Here is a 23144-nt window from a genome sequence, read left to right on the forward strand (position 1 = left end):
ACATTCAAAAATTGATTTAACATTGACAGTCTCCTGAGCATATGCAAAGCTGGCCACAATGCAGGTCTGGGTCTGATAAAAACAAACTTTTTTGATTAATAGTGTATATATGTGTATACATTTTAACTTGTTGAAATACATGCACACACAAACTGCAACTATCTTACCACTGTTTCTTAAATTATTGCAGTTTCACACAGTATTGTCAATTAATGCTACCTGGCTTCAGTTAAGTACCTGAGGTTCACACCCAGAGATGTTGGTTTCTGTGCCCCTGAGAAATATAAAATTAGTGTATGACCATCAACTGGACATACGAATGAAATCCTCTCATCCAATGCCCGGGGTATGGATACTTGCAATTTCTGTACACAGGCCTGAAGAACTGACTGCCAATTACCATGCATCCTATTTCATGTTATCCCATACAGTGACCTCTTAGCAGGGGATTACCGTGACAAAAATGGTCATACAACAGAAAGCCTACTTCCTTATAGTATAAAACTTGTACTTTTCACATGGAATAAGTTTGCTTTATGGCAGCCATGATACCTGTAGCTGAATTTATCAAAGGCTCAGATAACAGTTTTAACTTGTCCAAAGCAGCTTAGTAATGTCATGTGGACAGGTAGCCTAACCAGCATTTTCACTCAGTGACATTAATTTAACACGCTAATGAACTAGGACCAAATATGCCTGTAGATCTCATTATATTGGGATTTTAGCTACAAAACACACATAGAACACAATAGCATAGACCAGGTTGGAAGAGACCTCTGAGATCATCCAGTCCAATCTAGCATCCAGCCCTATTCAATCAACTAGACCATGGCACTAAGTGCCTCATCCAGTTTTTTGCTTGAACACCTCCAGGGACAGTGACTCCATCACCTCCCTGGGCAGCCCATTCCAATGCCAATCATTCTTTCTGTGAAGAACTTCCTCCTAACATCCAGCCTATACCTCCCTTGAGACTGTGTCCCCTCATTCTGTTGCTGGTTGCCTGGCAGTAGAGACTGACCCCCACCTGGCTACAACCTCCCTTCAGGTACTTGCAGACAGCAATGAGGTCACCTCTGAGCCTCTTATTCTCCAGGCTAAACAACCCAGCTCCCTCAGCCTCTCCTCATAGGGCTGTGCTCCAGGCCCCTCATCAGCTTTGTTGCCCTTCTCTGGACACATGTTAGTCCTTGGACTTGTTCAAGCACTAACATGTGGAAAGACATTATGTAGTTTACCAGGGTTCAGACAGACTTTAGTTCATGTTTCCTACAGATTAATAATTAGACTTCCAGACAATTTAATCCCATTTGAGGAAGTAAAACTACTCGCTTATCTTGATCTAAGTATAGATCTGTCTTCAGCACTATCCCAGCCCCTTCTCCACACAACACCACCACTGCTTTTTCACTTCTTGGATTTATAACTGAAGAAATTAAGAAAAAATAAACAAAGTAATCTAGTTTTCAACACTGCCTTCACAATGTTGAATGTTAGCTACTGCGCCTTCACCCAGCTCAGGCAGGCACACACAACAAAAACTGTGACAATTGCTTTTGGACATTAGAAGCAACTATTTCACATCTGATTCCTGGCTTTCTTTTATCTGTCATTCATACAAATTGTATTGACATAGGAGAATAAGCTTTTTTTTTTTTCTATTACTCTGCTCTGCATTCTTTATCCTGTTCACTGCTATGTTGCAACTTGAGACAGTACATCTTGTCTCACAAAACCAATTAGCCACAAGCTGCATCTTAAAAAAATTACTATTTATAAACACATTGAAGAAATAACTTATCTACCATTGCTAACATTCCTTTTATATACATACTAACTATAATGGTTGAAAATGGAATTACATGGAGACATTAAAGCTGTATGGCACAGCCAATTTGATTTTAATTTTTTTAACTATTATTAATTTACAGAAGACTGGACAGAGATTATCAAACTGTAACTGACATAGCATTCCTGCATTAGTTGCTCTTTCTTAATTGGAATGCAAGATCTAATTTTTAATAATTTAGAAGTTTTCAATCAGTTTTGGCATTTGCTAACATCGAAACCCTGAGGCTAGATATTTTTCCATTGACATATAAAAAAAATATATATATAATATATGTGAATATTTATCTAAGTAACATTTATGTGTAATTTCAGTTAGCTATTGTGTCAATGAATACTGTACAAAGTGTACAGGACTGACAAACTACATCATGCATTTGAAAGACTTGCAATGAGTGTCATCGGAAAGGAAATAAAGCTAGGACCTGTGTCAACAAGCATCACAGAGCCTGGAGGGCCAACTGCATCCTGGGCTGCATCAGGAGAAGTGTGGCCAGCAGGTCAAGGGAGGTGATTCTCCCCCTCTACTCCACTCTGCTGAGACCCCACCTGGAGTACTGCATCCAGTTCTGGAGTCCCCATCACAAGAAGGATACAGATGTGCTGGAGCATGTCCAGAGAAGGGCCACAGTGATGATGAGGACAGACTGAAAGAGTTGGGGCTGTTGAGTCTGGAGAAGAGAAGGCTCCAAGGTGACCTTCTTGTGGCCTTCCAGTATCTGAAGGGGGCCTATGAAAATGCTGGGGAGGGACTTTTCAGGCTACCAGGGAGCAACAGGACTAGGGGGAATGGAGCGAAGCTGGAGATGGGTAGGTTTAGACTGGACATGAGGAGGAAGTTCTTCATCATGAGAGTGGTGAGAGCCTGGAATGGGTTGCCCAGGGAGGGAGCTGAGGCCCCATCTCTGAAGATGTTTAAGGCCCGACTGGATGGGACTCTGGCCAGCATGATCTAGGGTAGGATGTCCCTGCCCATGGCAGGGATGATCCTTGTGGTCCCTTCCAACCCTGACTGATTCTGTAATTCTATTATTGTGGCTACTATTTCAACCATTAGCTGGCCAGGATGGCAATGATGACTCTGATACTCTGTCTCTAGTAGTGACCACATGGACAGAAGATGGGATTTTGTTTTGAGCTAATGCAGCTTTTTTGGTAACATTTTTGAACAATTTAAGCTGGAATGGACATCTTGAAGCAGAAAGAACTTCAGTGATGTGAGGTTGCTCAGGGCCTGTACAGCTGAATTCTGACTACATCGAGTACTAAAATGACACTTTTTCAGGCAACATATTTCAGTGTTTGACACCTCTCACTGTGGAGTATGAATTTGCTCCTGTAGAACTGATATGAATTTCCCTACCTGAAAATTGTCCTCATGCCTTTACTGTGCACTTCTGGAAGTGGTTTGGCTGTGCCTCTTCCTTATAACATCTCATTAGGAAGTTGAAGAATGCAATCAGCACTGCCCTTAGCTGTACAAACTGCTTCCTCAGCTTCTGGTTACAGAAGCTGCTGACAATGGTTGTCTTCTACTGGGGAATCAAAACTGGAAAAAAAAAATCCAAATGCAGTGTCACAGGTTCTGACTAGAAGGAAGGAATCATCTCCTTCAGCTTGTGGGCTATGGTCTTTTTAATGCAGCCTGATTATGTTAGTAAGCAAAACACAACTTATTGCATTAGCAGCTCTATTCAGGAGGATTGGCAGGATTTAGTCTCCTCTTAACCTCCTTAAAATGGTAGCTAAAGTTTATGTACTACTGTGTTTTGATTAACATTCCTCCATTGCATGAAATTTGTTTTAGTAACAAATTTCATGCCTCATGAGACCCCTTTTATCAAAGCCTCAAAAGAGGCAATTAAAAAGATTCCTGGAATTATTAAGAAAAGAAGAACCTTTGAGATTTCTATAGATAACCCCCCGCCGAAATCCAAATGACCTCTTAATTTTTAATTCAAATAAGCCAGTCGCTTAGGTATTTTAAGCAAAAACCCAAGAGAAATTCCTTGAAAGAAGCATTTTAAAACATGTCAATTAATCTACAAAAGCCTCAATTATCTACTTCATTTCCATTTGACGGAGTTCTTATGCAAGTGTGGGCATACTAAAATAGATCTCAAGCAAATAAGGTAAAGCCTTGTAGAACTTCAAATAGGCAAATTTTTTATGTACTTTGTTAAATGTAGCACATCAGATACAGAAGCTTCCTTCCACACTTCTCCCAAATGTGTCTGAAGTTGTTATTCAGTTAAAACTCAAAATACCTGACAGAGAAGCTGATTCAGCTTCACTAATTGTAGCAGAGGTGGCACCTTTCAAGCAGACAATGGGTAAGATATTTCTGACCCACATCTCAGACCTTGTGTTGATGAGCACGGAACTAAAGTCCATTAACAGTGCTGCTGATAATGCAAGCTATTTTGCCCTTTCAGCTACATTACTGTTAGGACTTAAAATGCAATCCAGTGATAGTAAATCACATTAGGAATCATGATCTGCATCTTCTAGACTGTGTAACACAGATAATGACTTTGCAGATCTCATTTAGAGAAGCTGCATTACTGATTCCAGCATAGGTGTGATGAAGGCAGGTTGACTTAGACTGTATTCGAAATCTCAAGTCAAACATCCATCAACATCTATAAAGTAATTATAAATAGCCATCTATAAAGTAATTATAAATAGCAGGAAATAGCTGCATTTTTTCAATTAATATTAGTGTGAATTTGCAGTGATTTGATTGTTATGAGGCAACATGTTACAGTGACAAGTCAGTTAATTTCTGCAGGATTTTTTTTCCTGTCTTTATTCTTCTAGGAAAGACTCAGGAATGCTTCTAGTGCATTAGCCACTAGAAGCTAGGAGTTACTGGACAATACAGGCAATTTTCACAGCATGCTTCTGAACTCAGATACTTGCTGGATGATTTGTAGCTTATCTAAAGGAAGGGCTAAAAAGGATACTATGTCCATTTCACAATTTATAGTAACATCGCTGGTTGTAATCTCCCTAACTTTTCCTGTGTATATGCACTGGAAAATTTGAGTTCCTTTCTTGAGTGTGCATCCACATAAGGATCTGCATTTTTTTTGTTGTGGAGATAATCTTCTCTCTGTTCCCTGCGCCTAAGCATTTAATAGACTATGTTCCCACCATCTGTATAAATTAGTGTACACTGGTTATGTGTATACTGAATTCCAAGTGGTCTCTGAACTTTCTTTCCAAAGCTCATGCTAGTGTCCATACCAGCAACAACCAGAGAGTCATGGGTACTATACAGCTATCATAATTATAGGTATTATGCAACCATCATAGTTATTGTTGTAGTGATGCTATATATGAGTCACTAACAGAGCTTAACACCCAACAGTAGCGTATGAAATATTCCACAAGCCAAATGGTAACAGCAGCAGCTGACTTATTAAAGGGAACAGATAAACAAAGGTCCAATTCTACAACATCTGTGCAAGCTAGGAATTTTGTATTGTTTGTATTTTATCACCTTATTGCTAGGTAAAAATAGTTTTGCAAACTACTTCTGAATTTTGTCTCTAAGCAGCAAAACACCAGATGAATTACCCATGTAAACCTCTAGAGATTACATTTCCTAACCTTCATAAAAGCCACCTATTTTCACACGTGCAAGCGAAATAAAAGGATGACCAGGAGAGCACTCTATTAGTAATTTTGGTTCCTCTTGCTGCAATTATTGCTGTCTCATAAGCCATAAATATCCCATTTGCTCTGTCATTCTTAGAGCAATACTATAAAATCTCAGTTTATCAAAAACATTGCCATGAAAATCAGTCATCATTTGTGTAACAGTCTCTAACCCTCAACTCATTTGTCAACCATACAGTACTGTTTGCTGGAATGTAACAAACAGAATAGGCTTTATTTCTATAGAAAACAAATTAACTCTTAGGTTGCTTGCACTTGATAATTCCCAAGTATTTAAAAAAATGTAAGACTGAAGGTAGACAACAAATGTTTTCCCTCTATTAAGTTTAATTAAGCAAAAAAAAAAAAAAAAAAAAAAAAAAAAAAAAACCAAAAAAACCAAACAACAAAACCAACCCTCCAAAAAACTGTTTACTGTGGCTAGCTCCAACAAAGTGCTATATATAAAATCACTTATCAATGGAATGAAATTGAACTTCAGTTGAAAGAAAATGAGAAGAATCAGTGTGTGATGCAAACACAAATATACCCCAAATGTATTTATCCTAGACAGTACTGCCTGTCTTGTTCAATTCTAAACAACAACAAAAAAATCTGTCATGACAATCGAAAGTGCATTTTTTATTAACCTGTGCTGTTAAATCTGCAGCCTGCTATCTTTTAAGATTGAAGTCCCTGAATTTCAGACATACATTCTCAGGACTGCTTATATTCCCAGTTTTGTTCAGCTGCTAATGATGGTTTGATCCTGTTGTAGGAATATACTTGGTTTTGTGTTGTGCATGTAGCAACAAGTCGGACTGCACTATGCATGGAGTGCTGTGCATGGTCCTCTATAGGTCTAAGGACAGAAGTTCTATTTGCTTTGAAAAATCATACTGGAAAAGATAAATTTAAACCATTCTCAGCTTTGGTGCTCTACACTCCACCTTTCCTAAGATTTTAATCTTTAACCAAAGTGATATTCCTTTTCCTGAAGAAAAGATATCAGAGAAAACAGATACCTTATACAGTCTATATAACTACTCTGGTCTGTTCAGTACATTGCTACATGAGAAAATGAGAACAGGTCTTGTGAGACAACAGCCTGTTGCTTTGTAAAACAGGATAATGTTCATAAGTTCAATGAAATAGGGTGATGCTCATAGGCTTCTAAAGAATGAGGTGGAATTGATAACAGGGAATGTCACTGAATCAAGACACAAACCACATCAGAGAGACTTCCCAATAGAAAAGAAAAATTCTAGTTAGTCTGACATAGTTCAATTTAAGAGGTCCCTGACATTTTTTTCCACTTCCATGTTTTTGTTTGTTGTTTTTTCCCCCTACTGATGTATATTTTGTAACTCACTGACTCACACCTTACAGTTGTGCTCTCTCTTCTACTATCCTTGACATCACAGACTTATTAAACATCTTAGCTCATGAAGCAAGAGGAAATCTGCTCCATGCAGATTTCACATGCCAGTTCTTTCCACATTCTGGAATGGGGAAGGTGTGAGTCATATATTTTGGAAGCTTGCTTTTACAACAGCTCTCATAATTTCCATTTCCAAACACTCAATTTTGTTTGCTGCTCCTCATCCTCTGTTATTCTCCTTTAATTTGTGATGGCCTAGATCATACTATAACTAAATACCACATTTACTGCAAAGAGATCTCTGTCCCATTGTATTTAATTTTTCTTTGCTCTCTTACATTCTTCTGTAATGTTTAATCTCCATTAACATTGTACCTGTTAAGGTAATGTCTTCTGACTTCCCAAATCTAACTTTGCTAATCATATGAGTTTTCTCCCTGTCTCTTGTAGGCTCTGCTTTTTACCATAATACTGTTTTTGAGCTGGTTATTCACTACATCTTCTCCAGGAAGATAGTGTGGACACTGCTCTGAGTTCTTCTTTCTCACTGCAAATACTACCAGATTTTGCAGTAGTATTTCATACTGGACTATTTTCTCTAAGTATCCAATCAGTAGTTCTGAAACACCATTTATGCTTTTTTTTACCCATATAATAAATGTTATCACTTCTTGCTTATTCAGTGATTCTGACAGTTTTGTGGCCACCCAATCCCGGTAATCTCAGACAACATTAATAGTATTTGTTATTGAATGGTAACCATGATTTTTATTTTTCTCTCAAAGTGTGTTTTTTATCTATTAGATGGAGACAAAAGTTCAAGGGCTAGCTAATCCCCATATTTCAATATTATCTGCACAAGTCCCTAAAGCAACTCATCAAATAGTACTAAAGAAGCACTTAAGCACTGAGTACGAAACACACACAGTGTTCACAGCAAAAAGAAAGCAGACACTTACATTGCAAAGATGTAAGCATCAGTAAATAAAAAATGGGAAAGCCCCACCAGAGATGTCTTGTTTCTTGAGTTTGCATCACAAGATATGTGACTATTCTATGTGCTATAAAATTAAAGGGAAAGCTTTTAACTAAAGGTGTGCAGAGGCACAAAGTTTAGGTTTTGACTTTCAACTACACAAGCATATTGTAATTGAAGATTTGCTTGTGAATCGGGTTCCAATCACACTTTAAGTAGTAAAATGAGAGTTTTACAACTTTAATATCAGACTTCATGTTTTTTCCTCAAACTGATACATTCCCTATACCATGTAAGATGTACAAGTTGCCAATACAACTCACACTGAACGGCCTGGTACGGTCTTTCAGTTGCTGCAATCGTTGCTAAAGCAAACATGTCATGTTTCATCTGGATTCATATTCTGATTAAGTTCAACCTGCTCTATCACAGCATCTTGGGTTTGGTTTGTGGGTTTTTTTTTTTTTTTGTTTGTTTTGTTTTGTTTTGTTTTGTTTTGTTTTGTTTTCCTTCAAGGTAGATCTAAAAATAATGTTTCCAAAACTGGTTGTTGAGCAAAAGAACTGTGAGCAATATTATGCCATTGTGCAAACTCCTTTCAGAATGCCTGGAGCTCTCATGGGGATCTAGTAAATTAGTAACCTAATTTTAACAACAGGATTCAAGTGGATGTAGGCCTAAATATTCCACTGAGACACTATATGGCCATATATATTTCTGATAAGGAGTTACAGTTTGCAATATTCTTATGCATTCATCTTGTATTGTCCTTTCACCCATTTTCTGAGGTACACAAGTAGAAAGAGGTGGTTTGTCATTTTTCTCAAAAGCTTTTACATACTATTTTTGTGTTGGAAAAAGCTTTTCTTTTAAAAATAAAATATCTGAATAAATTCTGAATGTTTTTTTCAAAATTTTCCACCCACAGCTCCTAATCTGGAAGCACATTTTCCCCCTACATTCACCCTTCCACTTCCAAAAAAACAGTGGAAATGAGAGAGGTCACACACAAACTCCCTCCTTTAATCTGTCCCAAATCCATCCATTTCTGATTTTCTTATACAATCACTTAGCTGTACATTAGGGATCCTCCTAATTGCTTTAGAAGAACTTTGCTCTTTATCCCCTTCCTTACTCCCTCATGTTTGCATAATACAGCTAGAACAACTCTTAGGATAATTAGCCCCCAATTACTCTTTTCAATGAAAATTTAAAACACAGCTTGTCAGACAAAAAAATTGAGCTTTTCTTAGCAGAAGAATTTCATGCTAAGTTGTATAAATGGACTAAACAGGAAGAGAGTTTCCTTTTGTCTATAGGTTAATAACTTGTTCCTTAATAAGGCCAGTGAAGGAAATGAGTCAACAAACCCTTCTTTCATTTAAAGGAAGCAATGAAATCTCTTCCAAATGCTGGTTATCACCAGGAGGTTTCTTTGGTAATTATAATGTGGCTCCATAAAACACATGGCAACTTTCATCAATAGACCAGCGCATCTCCACGTAGAGAGTGCCTTTCACTATCTATTCTATTCTGGCTGAAAGAGACTTGTTCCCCTGCAGACCATTCAATTAAAAGCCATATCTATTAATTGTTTAGCCATAATACAGATAAGAGTTTACATTTTTAACATCACACCTAGATTATGCCAAAATTTTCTGCAATCTCTCTTCAAGGAGCTCAAACTTTTCCTTAGGCTCTCATGTGTTTAAGCATCATTTACATGTGGGGTTTAGAGACATAGTTTAGGGGTGAACTTTGTAGATTAGAGTTAATGGTTGGACTTGATCTCAGGGGTCTTCACCAATCTGAGTGATTCTGTGAAGCACATTCCTTTGTTCTCCTTCAGTCTATTTCATTTTCCAAACCTAGCACTCCATCTCCTCTTTCTATTTATTGCTTGAATCTCTTTTTTCTCCTAGTGTATCAAATATAAGTTACTGAACCACCGTAAGTTATTTGAATTGTCTTGACCCCTTCATCTGTTACCTCTTAAATTCTGAAAGCTTGTCTTGCATCTCTGGTAATTCCAGAATATTGCTCTCTATTTTATAAATTTTCATGTCAGCCTGGCTAGGATTTGTCTCTAGCTAGTCATAAACTTGGAGAAAGTATTTTTGTGAGGTTCATTATTCTTTTACTAGTACATCTCTAAAACTCTATTATAATGCCTAAGAAGTACCAACATGATTTGAACACCTCACGTGCCTGGGTACTATCATAACATTAATACCATCACACTGTTTCACTGAGCTTTCCCTTCTATCCATTTAGTTCTCTTGCATTAATATTTTGCTGCTGAATCTTTTGGGATCGTTCATATACTGTATGTCTTTAGTGTTCCTAAAACAAAATGTTGTCTTTCCGTGGTCAGAGCACTAAATCTTTATCACACTATGTCGATGTTAGATTTTGTATGTTTACATATCAGTAGCTAGATTATATTAAAATACAGATGCTAATTCAGGTGCATTTCCTGTCCTGATAATAAATCCACAATTCTCATTTATTTAATGGGGAAAGTAATTACTTACTGGTTCAAGACAGGTGTGTATGCTGTTTTATCTTCATCTATGATGGTGACCATCAAAGTGATAAGCTGCGCCCAGAAATCCAAATTTTTTGTTGTTGGTCCCTGTTCTTCTTTAGGAACTTCTTGTTTCTTACCCTGTTTAAACAAGATTTAATATAGTTTATATATAAGATAAATTAGAGGAAATATGATATTTCTCCCTACAGAGAAAAGCAGTATATTAAGATATTTTGGACAAAGACTATCTGTCTAATTTAGAGTAGGTTGCATGACAGACTGCACCTGGCTGCAGACATAGATCAAAACCCATACATCGTGCAAAAACTTTGTCAGCAAGATAAGATAGAGACTCGATTTTTAGTGCATGTCCACAATTTAATTATGTTCTTAAATTCTCTGTCGTGCTGATACTAAGAGCAGGTACACTTATCTGCTGGTGCAGAACTTTTGTATGTAGTATATAAATAATGAAACAATCAATGATAAGGAACATTTTTTTGTTTTGGGTTTTACGCCGAAGTTCATAAGCCTGATAGCTGCGATGCTCTTTGCTCTAAATGGAGAAGCAGTTAAATTTCCCTTTACATTTTAATAGCAAAAATAACAAAGGCTATTGCTTGGTTTATTCTGCACAGAGATTTCCAAGGACTTATATCGGAAGAACCATAAACAGAATTTAAGAGGAGCAAACAGAAACACCAGAAAGTGCAACACAGCAGAAGCTGGGTGTTTGTGTAACTAAGTTTACCCTTCCCAAAGCAGGTTCCATCCCCTCATAATAAGAATGGCCAAAGAGGGTAGTGATCAATACCCTCCATTACCACAAGAAAGACTCACTCTATGCACTCCTGGCAAACCATGGGGCTTTGATCAAGATTTTGGAAAAGGGCAGGGAAAACAGAGAGAGAACCTTGATAACTGTTCGTTACAATGTACAAGAAAGACATGGTGTCTTGAAAAGGGTAGAAAAAGATGCAGAACATAGAACACACTTTTCAGACAGTTGCCTACTGCTACAGGCATCCTGAACAAGTTGTGTCACCCCATTGTCACTCTCTTGATACTGGTTTTGATCAGTTTTGTTTTGTCAGCCATACTGTATGTCGTAAATTGGGGAATAATAAATTGGTTAACAATAAATTGGTTAACACATTTAGCATCTGTACTTAACACATATCATTTGCTCAATGCCCCATCTAATGTAGACATCCCTAAATTTATTGACACCAAGACTGATTGAGTTGGGAAATGATGTAAGATGGGAAAAATTTTAGGGGTGTATGTTTAAAACCCGTTGATTCCTTTTTAATGCAAATGTTTTGACAAAATAATATTTTCATTACTTTTTTTCATTTTCTACTACTTTTCTACTTCTCCCTCTCTATTTTTTCTCACTTTCTCTCTCCCTTTCTTTCTCTCTCAGAGGAGGATCATGCTACCATCATGAGATTCTGAAGACAACACTGAGCTATGGGGTGGAGTAAGAATTGGCCCAAAGAATATTATCTGTCTCAATGTTGTCATCAGAAATCAGAATCCCTTCAAGACTTGGACTAATATTCTTGCTAACATTTTGAGGTAGCAGCCTGTTTCAGTAATAAGTTACTGATTAAGTTACTGAGCCCGTACAATGGAATGTGGTCTCCATGGATACACAGGTGCATGCTCCACAGAACAGGTCTGCTAGGTACTGGATGAACCAAACCACTTCTGTTGCCATAGTGAGAGTCAGGATAATGGATCGTTCCACTGTCTCAGCTCATTTTGCTGGAGCAAAAATCATAAATGCTGTCAAAAAAGGATTGATGACTTGGTGTTGACAAGGAAATCGTGAGCCTTAGGCGAACTTTGGTCATTATAATGTAGCTATAATACGAAAACACACCTCCTGGCTGAAAGCTACCCATCCCCAAGGCACATCATACCCTGGACACTCCTTCCTGGGTATAAACCATAACTTGGACACTCCTCTTTTGGCATGTGTGGAAGCCTCACTCATAAGGGATGGAGAGAGGTGTGGACAGCTGTGTGAATGAGTATAAAAAGGTCTCCCTAACAACAAGACTTTGTAAGCTTTCCCCACCAGGATCGAGAAAATATCTGAAGGACCAGCAGGACTGGACCTGGGACCAAGCAGATGTGTTTGGACCCACATATTGGTGGTAGTTAAAAGCATCTTTCTCTTTTCACTTTATGTTATTTTTCTCCTTTCCTCTCTCATCCTTTCCTACCTATTGTGTGCTGGTTTTGTGGGCAAATACTGTTGATTGAAGCAAGCCCTTTTGGCATGGTCACCTTAGTTTTCACACTTAGACATCACAGCAGACAAGCCATCACAAGTCCACTGGGTGGACCATGACAACCACTTACTAACCTTCACTGAGAATTTTGTACTTTTTAATCTGACTAAAATGTGCATTTACAGACAGATTTTATCTCCAAAGTTTAGATTTATGAATTCTTAGTCTGCAGTTTCCTGGAAAAAATGCATTTTCCAGTTCGTCAGTTGAGAGAAGCATCAGATTCCTTAACGATGTCCAATAAATAACTTCAATGAACCAAATATCAGAAGAAATATTTCTATCTCTGCATGGACACACACATAATTTCTGTCACACAGAGGTCAGCAGATGCTAGGTCTACTCATGCTCTTCTACACAGCTATCAGAGAAAGGGGAAAAAAAAGCAAAATCATCTCTTCACTCAACCAGTAAATCAGAAAATAAACATGTCTATTATGCTGCCAGATTAAACATATATTCTCTGAACTTCTCATTTGTAGTCCAAATACGACCACTTCAGCAGACCCTGTATCTCTTTGAATAGATATGACATTATATTAGTGTCACAGTGAATTAATTAAACGTTATCTTAACCTCAATTAACTTTTGTCTATTAAGAGCATTTAGCATGGCAGAAAGGGAATTTCATCAACGCTTAATTTAAAATTGGTTCTGTGGTCACTGTGGAATATTTTAGCAAAGTATCATTAATCACACCGCTATGCACTCAGCTGATCTGTAAATGCTGTGGTTTCAGTGTCTAAGGCAACTGAAATAAATGCCAGGGAGGTGCAGAACCAGTTACAGTGGATGGTGGGACTAATAGATCTGGTGATTAAGAGCAACACACGCAAACAGGAGTGCTTTGCAAAACAGAAACTAATACTGAGGCATTCATGTCAACCACAAAGGTTTTCCCTGGTGCATATTTTATACTTTTACTGAAGCCCCTTGTCTCTATATCAACAATTTATTTCTCATGTACCCTTTTTCCCCCCCCCCTCAGAATTACAGAAACATTCTGGTTGGAAAAGACCCTCAGGATCACAAGTCCAACCAATACCCTTACTCCACAAGGTTCACCCAAAACTCTATCTCCAGGCACTACATCCAGGGTTGGTTACTCAACCACCTCCCTGGGCAGCCCATTCCAATGCCTGACTACTCCTTCTGAGAATTTCTTTTTCCTAGTGTCCAGTCTAAACCTACCCAGTCACAGCTTGAAGCTAGGACAAGTTTAAGCCAAACCAATGGAAAGGTGGTTATAGAGGACAAAGGCAGTTCACATTTAGTCCAGTATCCTAAGATCTACGTTTCACAGAAAAAAACTGCAGTGGCATGAGTGCAGCTGAGACAGCCTTTCACAAATATCAGCACGAATCACAGAAATTCTGTTCTTTAACATAGGCAAAAAGTATGTCTACAAAAATTCTCATGCACAGAAATATTTAAAAATCAGGATGATCTTTATAAAATCCCCAGAAAAGGTATTTTTAAAATAGTCTCACATTAACAGAGGAGGTTTTATGCTCTTAAATCAAATACTCTGCCCCTGCCCAGTTGAAATTTCCACCCTGTATCCTAAAATCTACCTAATGGGTTAGAAATACCCAAAATTATTTATTTTGTCTTTATATTAATTGCTGTTATTTCTGGCAGTATTATTTGTCTTAGTTTCTGGCAACAGGTGCTTTCATAGAAGCATTATAATGAGGCAAAAACAATGTTGGAAGCTTGACTGATTAGTTACAAATTTGAAAAAATGAGAGAAGAAAGTTCCCTCTTGGAATAAAAATTAACTTGAAACAGCTATTTTCAGTGATACAACTTGTTTGGCTTAAAAATCTTCCTATTAGCATAACTGAGAGGCGTACTAAAGTGTATAACAATGCAGAAAAAGTGAGGGGGAGGACAGGATCATACTATTTTATTTTAACATTTTCTTAATGAAACAAAACACCTTTGGAGAGGCACTGAAGTTTAATTCCTCTCCTGATTTTTTGCTAGAGTCTACTTTGGTGACATGGGGTCACCGTTGATCTGCTGGGAATGGTCAGTAAGAATGCCCTTTTACTGAAACCAAAAACAAGTTAATTTTTTTCCTTCTTTGTGGTCTCTCTTCTAACTTTCTAATTGTGATTATAATAGCTTATGGCTAAAGTCTTGTGATTTGGCCTTACATTCAACCAGTTCTCAGAAGTATGCATTCTTAAGCATTAGAAGATAATACCATATGCACTTACATGGCACAGTGTGATTTCAGTCTATGCAGAAGTTGTGGAAAGGCCTTTGAAAATGCCAAGATGAGATTAGCTTTTACACAAGCAAAGTATATGCTTACAATGATATAAACACACAAAAAAATCTGGAGTATAAACATAATTAACTATATCTATTAAGAGGAAAAAGCCCATGTTAATAATAGCAGTTTCATTTTTCCACTTAAGTTACATCCATTACAAAAAACTCCACCAGTATAAAACTAAATCAATTAAATTCTCATGTATCAAATTAGTGCCAAATTAGTACAAATACGGTGACAAGATACATGAGCCACTCACTACTGCTTATCACTACAGAGGATGAGAGCAATACTGAGATTTTACAGAATGCATTTGGAAAGGTCAAGAACATCTCAATATATCAAGGTGCCAAAAATCACTAGATATTATTCATGGTTCTTTTAAATCAAATTACTTTCTGAACTTGCCTGTCTCTCAGTTTTGGAGGATACATAATTCACTGAACAAGCTAAACCCATAGACTGATCTTGCAATAACCAAGAGAGCTTTCAGAACTTTCACTGATTGAAAAAGAAGTTTTATGATTAGCAGAATCTCCTTTTTTTTTCACTAGCATTTTCACTTAGGAAAAACAAAACATCTCAAGTCCCTGTAACATCACTTGGGATAGTACTGCTGTTTACGTGCACAGAACCATGAAATGCCATGAGAAGATATTGCAGTATATCTCATATTTAAAAGCTCAATAACTAATTGGCCAAAGGTAGAATAGTGATATTAAAATGCACCTTCTGGCACATCAAATTATAGAATAGAATCATAGAATGGTTTAAGTTGGAAGGGAGCTCAAGGATCATCCATTCCAACCCCCTGCCATAGGCAGGGACACCTCCCACTAGAACAGGTTGCTTAATGCCTCATCCAACCTGGCCTTGAACACCTTCAGGGAGGGAGCATCCACAACCTCCCTGGGGAACCTCTGCCAGTATCTCACCACCCTCATTGGAAAGAGACCTTTCCTGACATCTACTTTGAATCTCCCCTCTGCCAGTTTAAGCCCATTATCCCTTGTCCTATCATTACAAGACCTTGTAAATAATCCCTCCCCAGCCTTCCTGTAGGTCCCCTTCAGATACTGGAAAGCCACTATAAGGTCTCCTTGAAGCCTTTTCTTCTCTGGGCTGAAAAGCCCCAACTCTTGTATCCTGTCCTCATAGCAGAGGTGCTCCAGCCCTCTGAGCATCTTTGTGGCCCTCCTCTGGACTTGCCCCAACAGTTCGATGTCCTTCTTCTGTTGGGGGCTCCAGAACTGTACACAGTACTCCAGGTGGGGTCTGATGAGAGCAGAGTAAAGGAGGAGAATCACTTCCCTTGCCCTGCTGCTCACACTTCTCTTGCTGCAGCCCAGCACACAGTTGCTGTCTGGGCTGCATGTGCACACTGCCAGCTCATATTGAACTTTTCATCAACCCAGAACCCCAGGTCCTTTTCCTCAGGGCTGCTCTCCAGGCATTTGCACACCTGCCTGTATCTGTGCTTGGGATTGCACTGACCCAGGGGCAGGGCCTTACACTTGGCCTTGTTGAATGTCATGAGGCTGGCCTGGGCCCACCTCTGCAGACTGTCCAGGTCCCTCTGGATGGCATCTCTGCCCTCTAACAAGCTGGCTGTGCCACACAGCTTGGTGTCATCTGTAAACTTGCTGAGGTTACACTCAATTCCTCTGTCCATATCACTGACAAATATGTTAAACAGAACTGCTGCCAGCACTGACCCCTGAGGGATGCCACTTGTCACTGCTCTCCAGGTGGACATTGTGTTCTTGATTACCACTCTCGTGTGCAATCATCCAGCCAATTCCTTATCCAGCAGTGCTCTACCCATCAAGTCCATGTTTTTCCAATTTGGTAACCAGGATGTCATGTGGGACAGAGTCAAATGCCTTAATCAGGTCCAGATAGATGATGTCAGTTGCCCTTCCCTTGTCCACTGTTGCTGTGACCTCATCATAAAAAGCAACTAAATTTGTCAGGAATGATTTTCCTTCAGTGAAGCCATTTCTGGTTACCACCAATCACCTCTGTTTTGTTTTCCATTTGCCTTATCAGAGCCTTCAGGAGGATCTGCTCCATGATCTTGCCAGGCAGAGAGGTGAGGCTGACTGGTCTGTAGTTCCTGGGGTCATCCTTTTTTCCCTTCTTGAAGATGGGCATTATGTTTGCCCTTTTCTAGTCAGCAGGAGCTTCACCAGTCTGCCAAGACCTTTCAAGTATGATGGACAGTGGTTTAGCAACTTCATCCATCAGTTCCCTCAGGACCCATCAGGCGCCAAGGACTTGTGCACATTCAGATTCCTTAGGTGGTCACAGACATATCTTCCTTCTCCCAGTCCTTACTTTTGTCCTCTGGGACTTGGACATTGTGGTTAGAGCCCTTGCTGTTGAAGACTGAGGTAAAGGAGACATTGAGCACCTCTGCCTTATTCATGTCCTTTGTCACCAGCTCTCCATTTCCCTTCTGGAAGGGTCCCACATTCTCCCTAGTTCTCCTTTTCTCACTAATGCAGCTGAAGTTCTTCTTGTTCCCCTTAATGTCCCTAGCCAGATTCAATTCCAGCTGTCCTTTAGCTTTTCTAACCTGAGCTCTGTTTGTACCAACAACTTCTTTGTATTCATCCCAGGTTCCCTCTCCTTGCTTCCACTCTCTGTAGGCTTTCTTCTTGCATTATAATGCCAGATGTCTTACAATGACCATGACAATGCAAGTGATTCATAAATCTGATCACCAGGCACTGGATTTTACAATGCATCCTTAGATTGTGTGCCTTTCTATTAAGTATTTGTCACAGGGAATGTTGCCTTTACTGCTCATAGGTAGTTAGGAATAAATGCCTACAACAGTATATTAATGCTAGATAAAGACAACTGAAAACTTGGACCACATGAAACAGGGAAAAATCCAAACAGCAACCAATGCCAAGAATAACCAGCTTCAGTGGTGATGCCACATCTCTTGGAAAAGAAAATTCCAGAGTACCATAGAACTAATGTAAAACACTCTTAGTTACTTATTTTGTATCAAGTGTAGTAAGCTGTTGTGGATAAAATTTCAGTCAGTTTCAGAGAAAATAAATTTCCAATAATTTTGTACAGCTACAGTAAGTTAGATGTGCTTGCCTGGGCAAAGCTGTCATAATTCAATTTTGATGATTTTAGGAATCCAAAGAACCTAATGGATTTTGTAATGTATTTTGTTACAGGATACTTAATCTTATTGAGAGCAGCATAATTCATTTGGGAAAGCACATAACTGCAAACAAAAAACCTGCTTTAAAGCATCTTTAAAGAGCACATATATTATTCAATTAATATTTACAAACACAGGAAATATTGTGGATTCTGTAGTTTACTTTTTAATGCTAGATCCCAACTTGGTGATTTACAACTAGGGTTTTGGCCAGGGAATACATCAAAATCACAAAGAGGAAGCAAGAACAATTTTTCATATGATATCCATCAAAATAAATTCTTGTACTAAATGGTTTTTCTCTGTTTCCTTTCACTACCAATTTCCTAGTCACCTGAGTTCATATGCAAGGAGTGGATCACATAGCACAGAGGAACCAAAACCAATTGCTGGATCTTTTTATATTCTTCTATAGAAAAAGATCAATCGCAGGGGGATTTTTCTGAGTTGAAGCAAAAATGGCTAATCGTTGACAAGTAAACGTATTTTGCACTCTGGAAAATTGGCTGAGGGTGGAAAAAGTAATTTCAGACACAGTGTGAAGCAAGATTAAAATCCACATCTGTATTACCCTGAGATAAATCTGTAAAGGCTCGTCTCATGAACACAAAGCTTTCAACTTCTCTCATTGCTGATCATACCAGTTTGTAGGAAAAATGTCTGGTTTTCTTTTGCCTTGTTTTTAACTTCTTAATGTTCTATGCAATCAATACCTAACATTTGTATGGGTGTGACTTTGATAAATACAGTCCTATGATTTCAGAAACTAATCTGTATAAACACTATTTCTGATGCAAGCCTCAAGCTAGGTTTCAAAATATCATAGTCTCTATATACATAACGGTAGAATGCAAGCTGAAAGAAAACCAAGGCAGTAGCCCTGGTTAGCAAGAGGATAGAGAGTGCAATTTTATAGAGCGCTCTTAGATGACGAACTATTACTTTAAATGGTACTTTTGTGGTTTTATAATGCTCCCTGAAGATTATTTATTTTGGAAGAGACTAAGAACAATCATGGAGTACATAGTATATACTATATCTAAAATACGTAAAGATAGTAGTGCAAACATCTGTATGTATTTTGCACATCTATTTTTTAAATTTTATATCAGCTTTTTAAAGTACTTAACAAAAATTATGTATGTAATGAGTGGAAATCTGGCTTGCAGCATTTACTTAGGCTAAAGCCAGAAACCATGTGCAGACTCTCAAAAGGCATTGGGTGCACTCTCAGCAAGTTCGCTGATGACGCCAAGCTGTGTGGCGTGGCTGACATGCTGGAGCAAAGGAATGCCATCTAGAGGGACCCTGACAGGCTGGAGAGGTGGGTTCAAGCCAACCTCATGAAGTTCAGTAAGACCAAGTGCAAGGTCCTGCATCTGGGTTGGAGCAATGCCACATGTGGCCAATAGGTCAAGGGAGGTGATTCTTCTTCTCTTCTCCACTCTGGTGAGACCCCATCTTGAGAACTGCATCCAGTTCCGGAGCCACTATTACAAGAAAGATATGGACATGCTGAAGCGTGTCCAGAGAAGGGCCATGAGGATGGTCAGAGGGCATGGAGACAGACAGACAGCTGGGGCTATTCAGTCTGGAAAAGAAAAGGCTCTGAGGAGGCCTTATTGTGACCTTCCAGTATCTGAAGGAAGCCTACGAGAAAGCTGGTGAGGAATGTTTTAGGATGTTGGGTGGTGATAGGACTAGGGAGAATGGAGCATAACTAGATGTGGGTAGATTCAGATTGGATGGTAGGAAGAAGTTCTTCACCACGAGGATGGTAAGACACTGGAACATGTTGCCCAGAGAGGTGGTAGAAGCCCAGGCTGGATGGGGCTGTGAGCAATCTGATCTAGCGCGAGGTGTCCCCTGCCCGTGGCAGGGGGGCTGGAACTAGGTGATCCTTTAAGTCCCTTCTATCCCTGACAATTCTATGATTAAAACATGTAGGAGTTTTCACTGAACAAGTCCTGTTTGAGCAGTGCTAGTACATAGCAGCTCCTAAACTGTTTTCATACTTGAAATAAAATACATGGTGGGGACAGAACTTAAATGTTTAAGTGAGGACATTCTCTATTAGCATATCCTATTTGGAAACCAGAGAGTGTTTACAGCATGGACAAATACATGCATGGTCATGTTAATCTAGATAGAAAGGAGGCTGCAGTATGTTGGCCTCAGCTCAAATTATGTAATCAGGATGACAGATGGTTTTGCATACCTGAGTTGAGCCTGTCCTATGATTGCTGTACTACTAATTTGACCGTAATCATCAGCCTACAGAAAGCATGCCACAAACTTATACGCAGAACTCTGTATGTGCACATTTTTCACAACTGTCAGTGTTTCACTCAATTCCAAGCCAATGTTATTCAGTTTGGAGCTTCATTATGGAAGGTCAGAATTCAATGTGCAATTGCTTTTGCCAGTATGGAGACACAAATAGGACTTGAAGCAGGTCTATACAAGTATCCAAGCTTTCATACCCTCATAGCCACAGGATTTGGAATATTGGGTATTCTGCTCAAGCTTATAATGTATTCTGGGAATAGCAGAGATAGCCCAGTCACACAGTATAAATAATAATAATGAACAATAAATAATCAAATGAAACTGTTTGCAGTTGAACTACTTGTAAAAACAACCATGTTTAAAATTCAAAGGGCTGGAATGTTAACTAACTGCAATCTCACAAATAATCAATATTGATAAGACTTTTGTGGGTTATGAGACAGTCTGTATTCAAAGCCTGAAGTTCATGTTTATATCACTCGCACCAACATTCACCAGCATGCAGATTTCAGATCTGAAAAATACCCTGATTTTTTTTATATCCAATATTAAGTGATTACAGTTCACTGCTATGTGCCCACAGGTCACACAAACAGTTGAAGAGTAGCAGGCTTTGGACAACAAAAGAGTTTCTTCATTTCTTCTCATGACAATACTACTACTCTTCCTTATTTCATGGTTGAAGACCTACAGCTTTTCCTACTCCTCTCTTACCAGATCTCTGCTTTCACAGAATGACAGGACTCTTGTCTTTCTACCCAGTGCTTTCAGACAAGCTTCTAATAAGCCATTTAATTTGTAAGAATTAAATGAGATGTCTCAGAATGGGGTTTGAAACATCAGAGCAAAAATGCATCTTTCTGCTGTTCTAAAGTGGCTGATATGTTTCCCATCAAACTTAATGCTGCAATGTAAGAAATCTCTAAGTATCCTCTGCATGCCAGACTTGCAGATGTTAGAACCTTTTCAGTGGATCTAAAGCAGTCTGAAAGTGTAACAGTTCCTCACAATAAGTATGACTAAACATTGAAATTTGCATGCCTGAAAAATAGGCACCCCTGGGGTAAGAAGCTTTCACTACTGTACAACTTTATTTCCCCCTTCATACTTTTGAATGTACTTGGAAACTATGGAGGAAATGCTTCCCAATTCAATTATTACACTTTTTCTATTAAAAAAAATATTAATAATCAACCTATTTTTTATCACTTCTACTACAGAAAAAGAGGTACACCTTCAAAAGCACCTAAATAGCTTGAGTTCCTAAATTCCAGATGGGAGAGTGACCAGAGATCCAAGTACAGCAAAACTGTGCCAGGACTCAAAGCATGGGTGGATTCACATGCTAGACTGCAGCATCTTAATGCAGAAATTCTAGCTCCCAAAAGCTAGTTTATTAGTACATTATTGACTTGACTTATGGTGCTATATCTCTAAGCAAAGATTAATTGCAAGGGAAGAACACTGTGCTGGTACAGCTGTGTAACACCTGGCTACAGAACTTGGTAATTTGCCTCTCCTGATATTTTGCACAATGATTCACTGTGATAACATAGAGAGCTAAGAGACAAAAGGTCTCCAAAACCAGGTAAAATTTCAGTATTATCCTGCTGAGCAGGAGTCAAATACAGTACTTCAGTTGTTGTTTTCAGTATACTGGTCCTGTGAGTCATGCAATTATTTGTACCGTTCAAGAGCTCCTTAGAGAACAGGAAGAGCAAGCTCTATTTGCATTCTATTGGTTTCATTCGGTGGAGAAGACTGCAAAAAGAATTACTGAAGGGATTTCAGACATTGTGAGCATTATGCAGGATTTCAAAATCTTTTCTTGAAAAACAGAATCAGTGACATAGTTGTACATCAAGTCCAGAAGTTACCAAAGTGTTTCCTGAAGTACTTTTTCAAGGCCTTGTTTTCCCCCCAACATAAGGCAGCTAGCTCTTCACTCAGATCAGTCTTAATTAGAGAGAAATACTACATCTGCTGCATAAGGAATCAGGCAGTTCCTCAACAGAGTGCCTCAAATAATGAGGACAGTAAGATATATGTCAGTAAGACTGTCAAGATGTCATGTTTTACTCTGTGGTCGTCATATACTTTTTGTCACCAACTCTTCTTTCTATTCTGGTTTGAAGCATTTTTGTATACTGGTAGCATTTACCACACTTCACCCTGGGAATTACTGCTGCTCCTGAGGGGTGGTATTCTGCCGAAAGGTACTTGTTTTACAACAGTGATTGTCTCTGACATGAAAGTAGAGACTTGTTAAAAGGGGAAGTGGAGAGCTGAGCATACATTATGATTTGCTTGTCACTCTTCTTATATCGATTATGCTCCCCAAACTCCAGCTTGAGCATCCCAATTTGAATAATTTCTATTCAACCCAATGATGAACAGGTATGAAATGTATTTTCTACAAATATTGTGGGAGGTATCTTACAGACTTTTATGTCAAATATAAAAGCAAACACAGAATATGGTTGTTACACAGAATGATGGTATATAACACGCAGAAACCTACCACTCTTGTCCCGATGGAAATATCACTATTTACGTAGACTGCCTAGGTTCCAATCTTTCATAACATCATCCACAGTAAAGCCCTGAGCCTGCAGTGAGCCTCAGCAGGACAACAGCTGTCAGTCTTTCCCCTGAGTAAGAGCAGGTGGTGACCTACATATGA

General features: G+C 38.7%; 1 protein-coding gene across 1 annotated transcript in view; it reads right to left on the reverse strand.

Annotated features, from left to right (window-relative positions):
• UNC13C (unc-13 homolog C) overlaps positions 1 to 23144 on the reverse strand; it is a 142101-nt gene that overhangs the window by 43464 nt on the left and 75493 nt on the right. Inside the window, exon 16 of the mRNA XM_064157581.1 lies at positions 10403 to 10536. Within this exon, the coding sequence (XP_064013651.1) occupies positions 10403 to 10536 (134 nt within the window). The remainder of the gene's footprint in view (positions 1 to 10402; positions 10537 to 23144) is intronic.

Source organism: Pogoniulus pusillus, chromosome 17, assembly GCF_015220805.1.
Source record: "Pogoniulus pusillus isolate bPogPus1 chromosome 17, bPogPus1.pri, whole genome shotgun sequence".
Classification (NCBI taxonomy): domain Eukaryota; kingdom Metazoa; phylum Chordata; class Aves; order Piciformes; family Lybiidae; genus Pogoniulus; species Pogoniulus pusillus.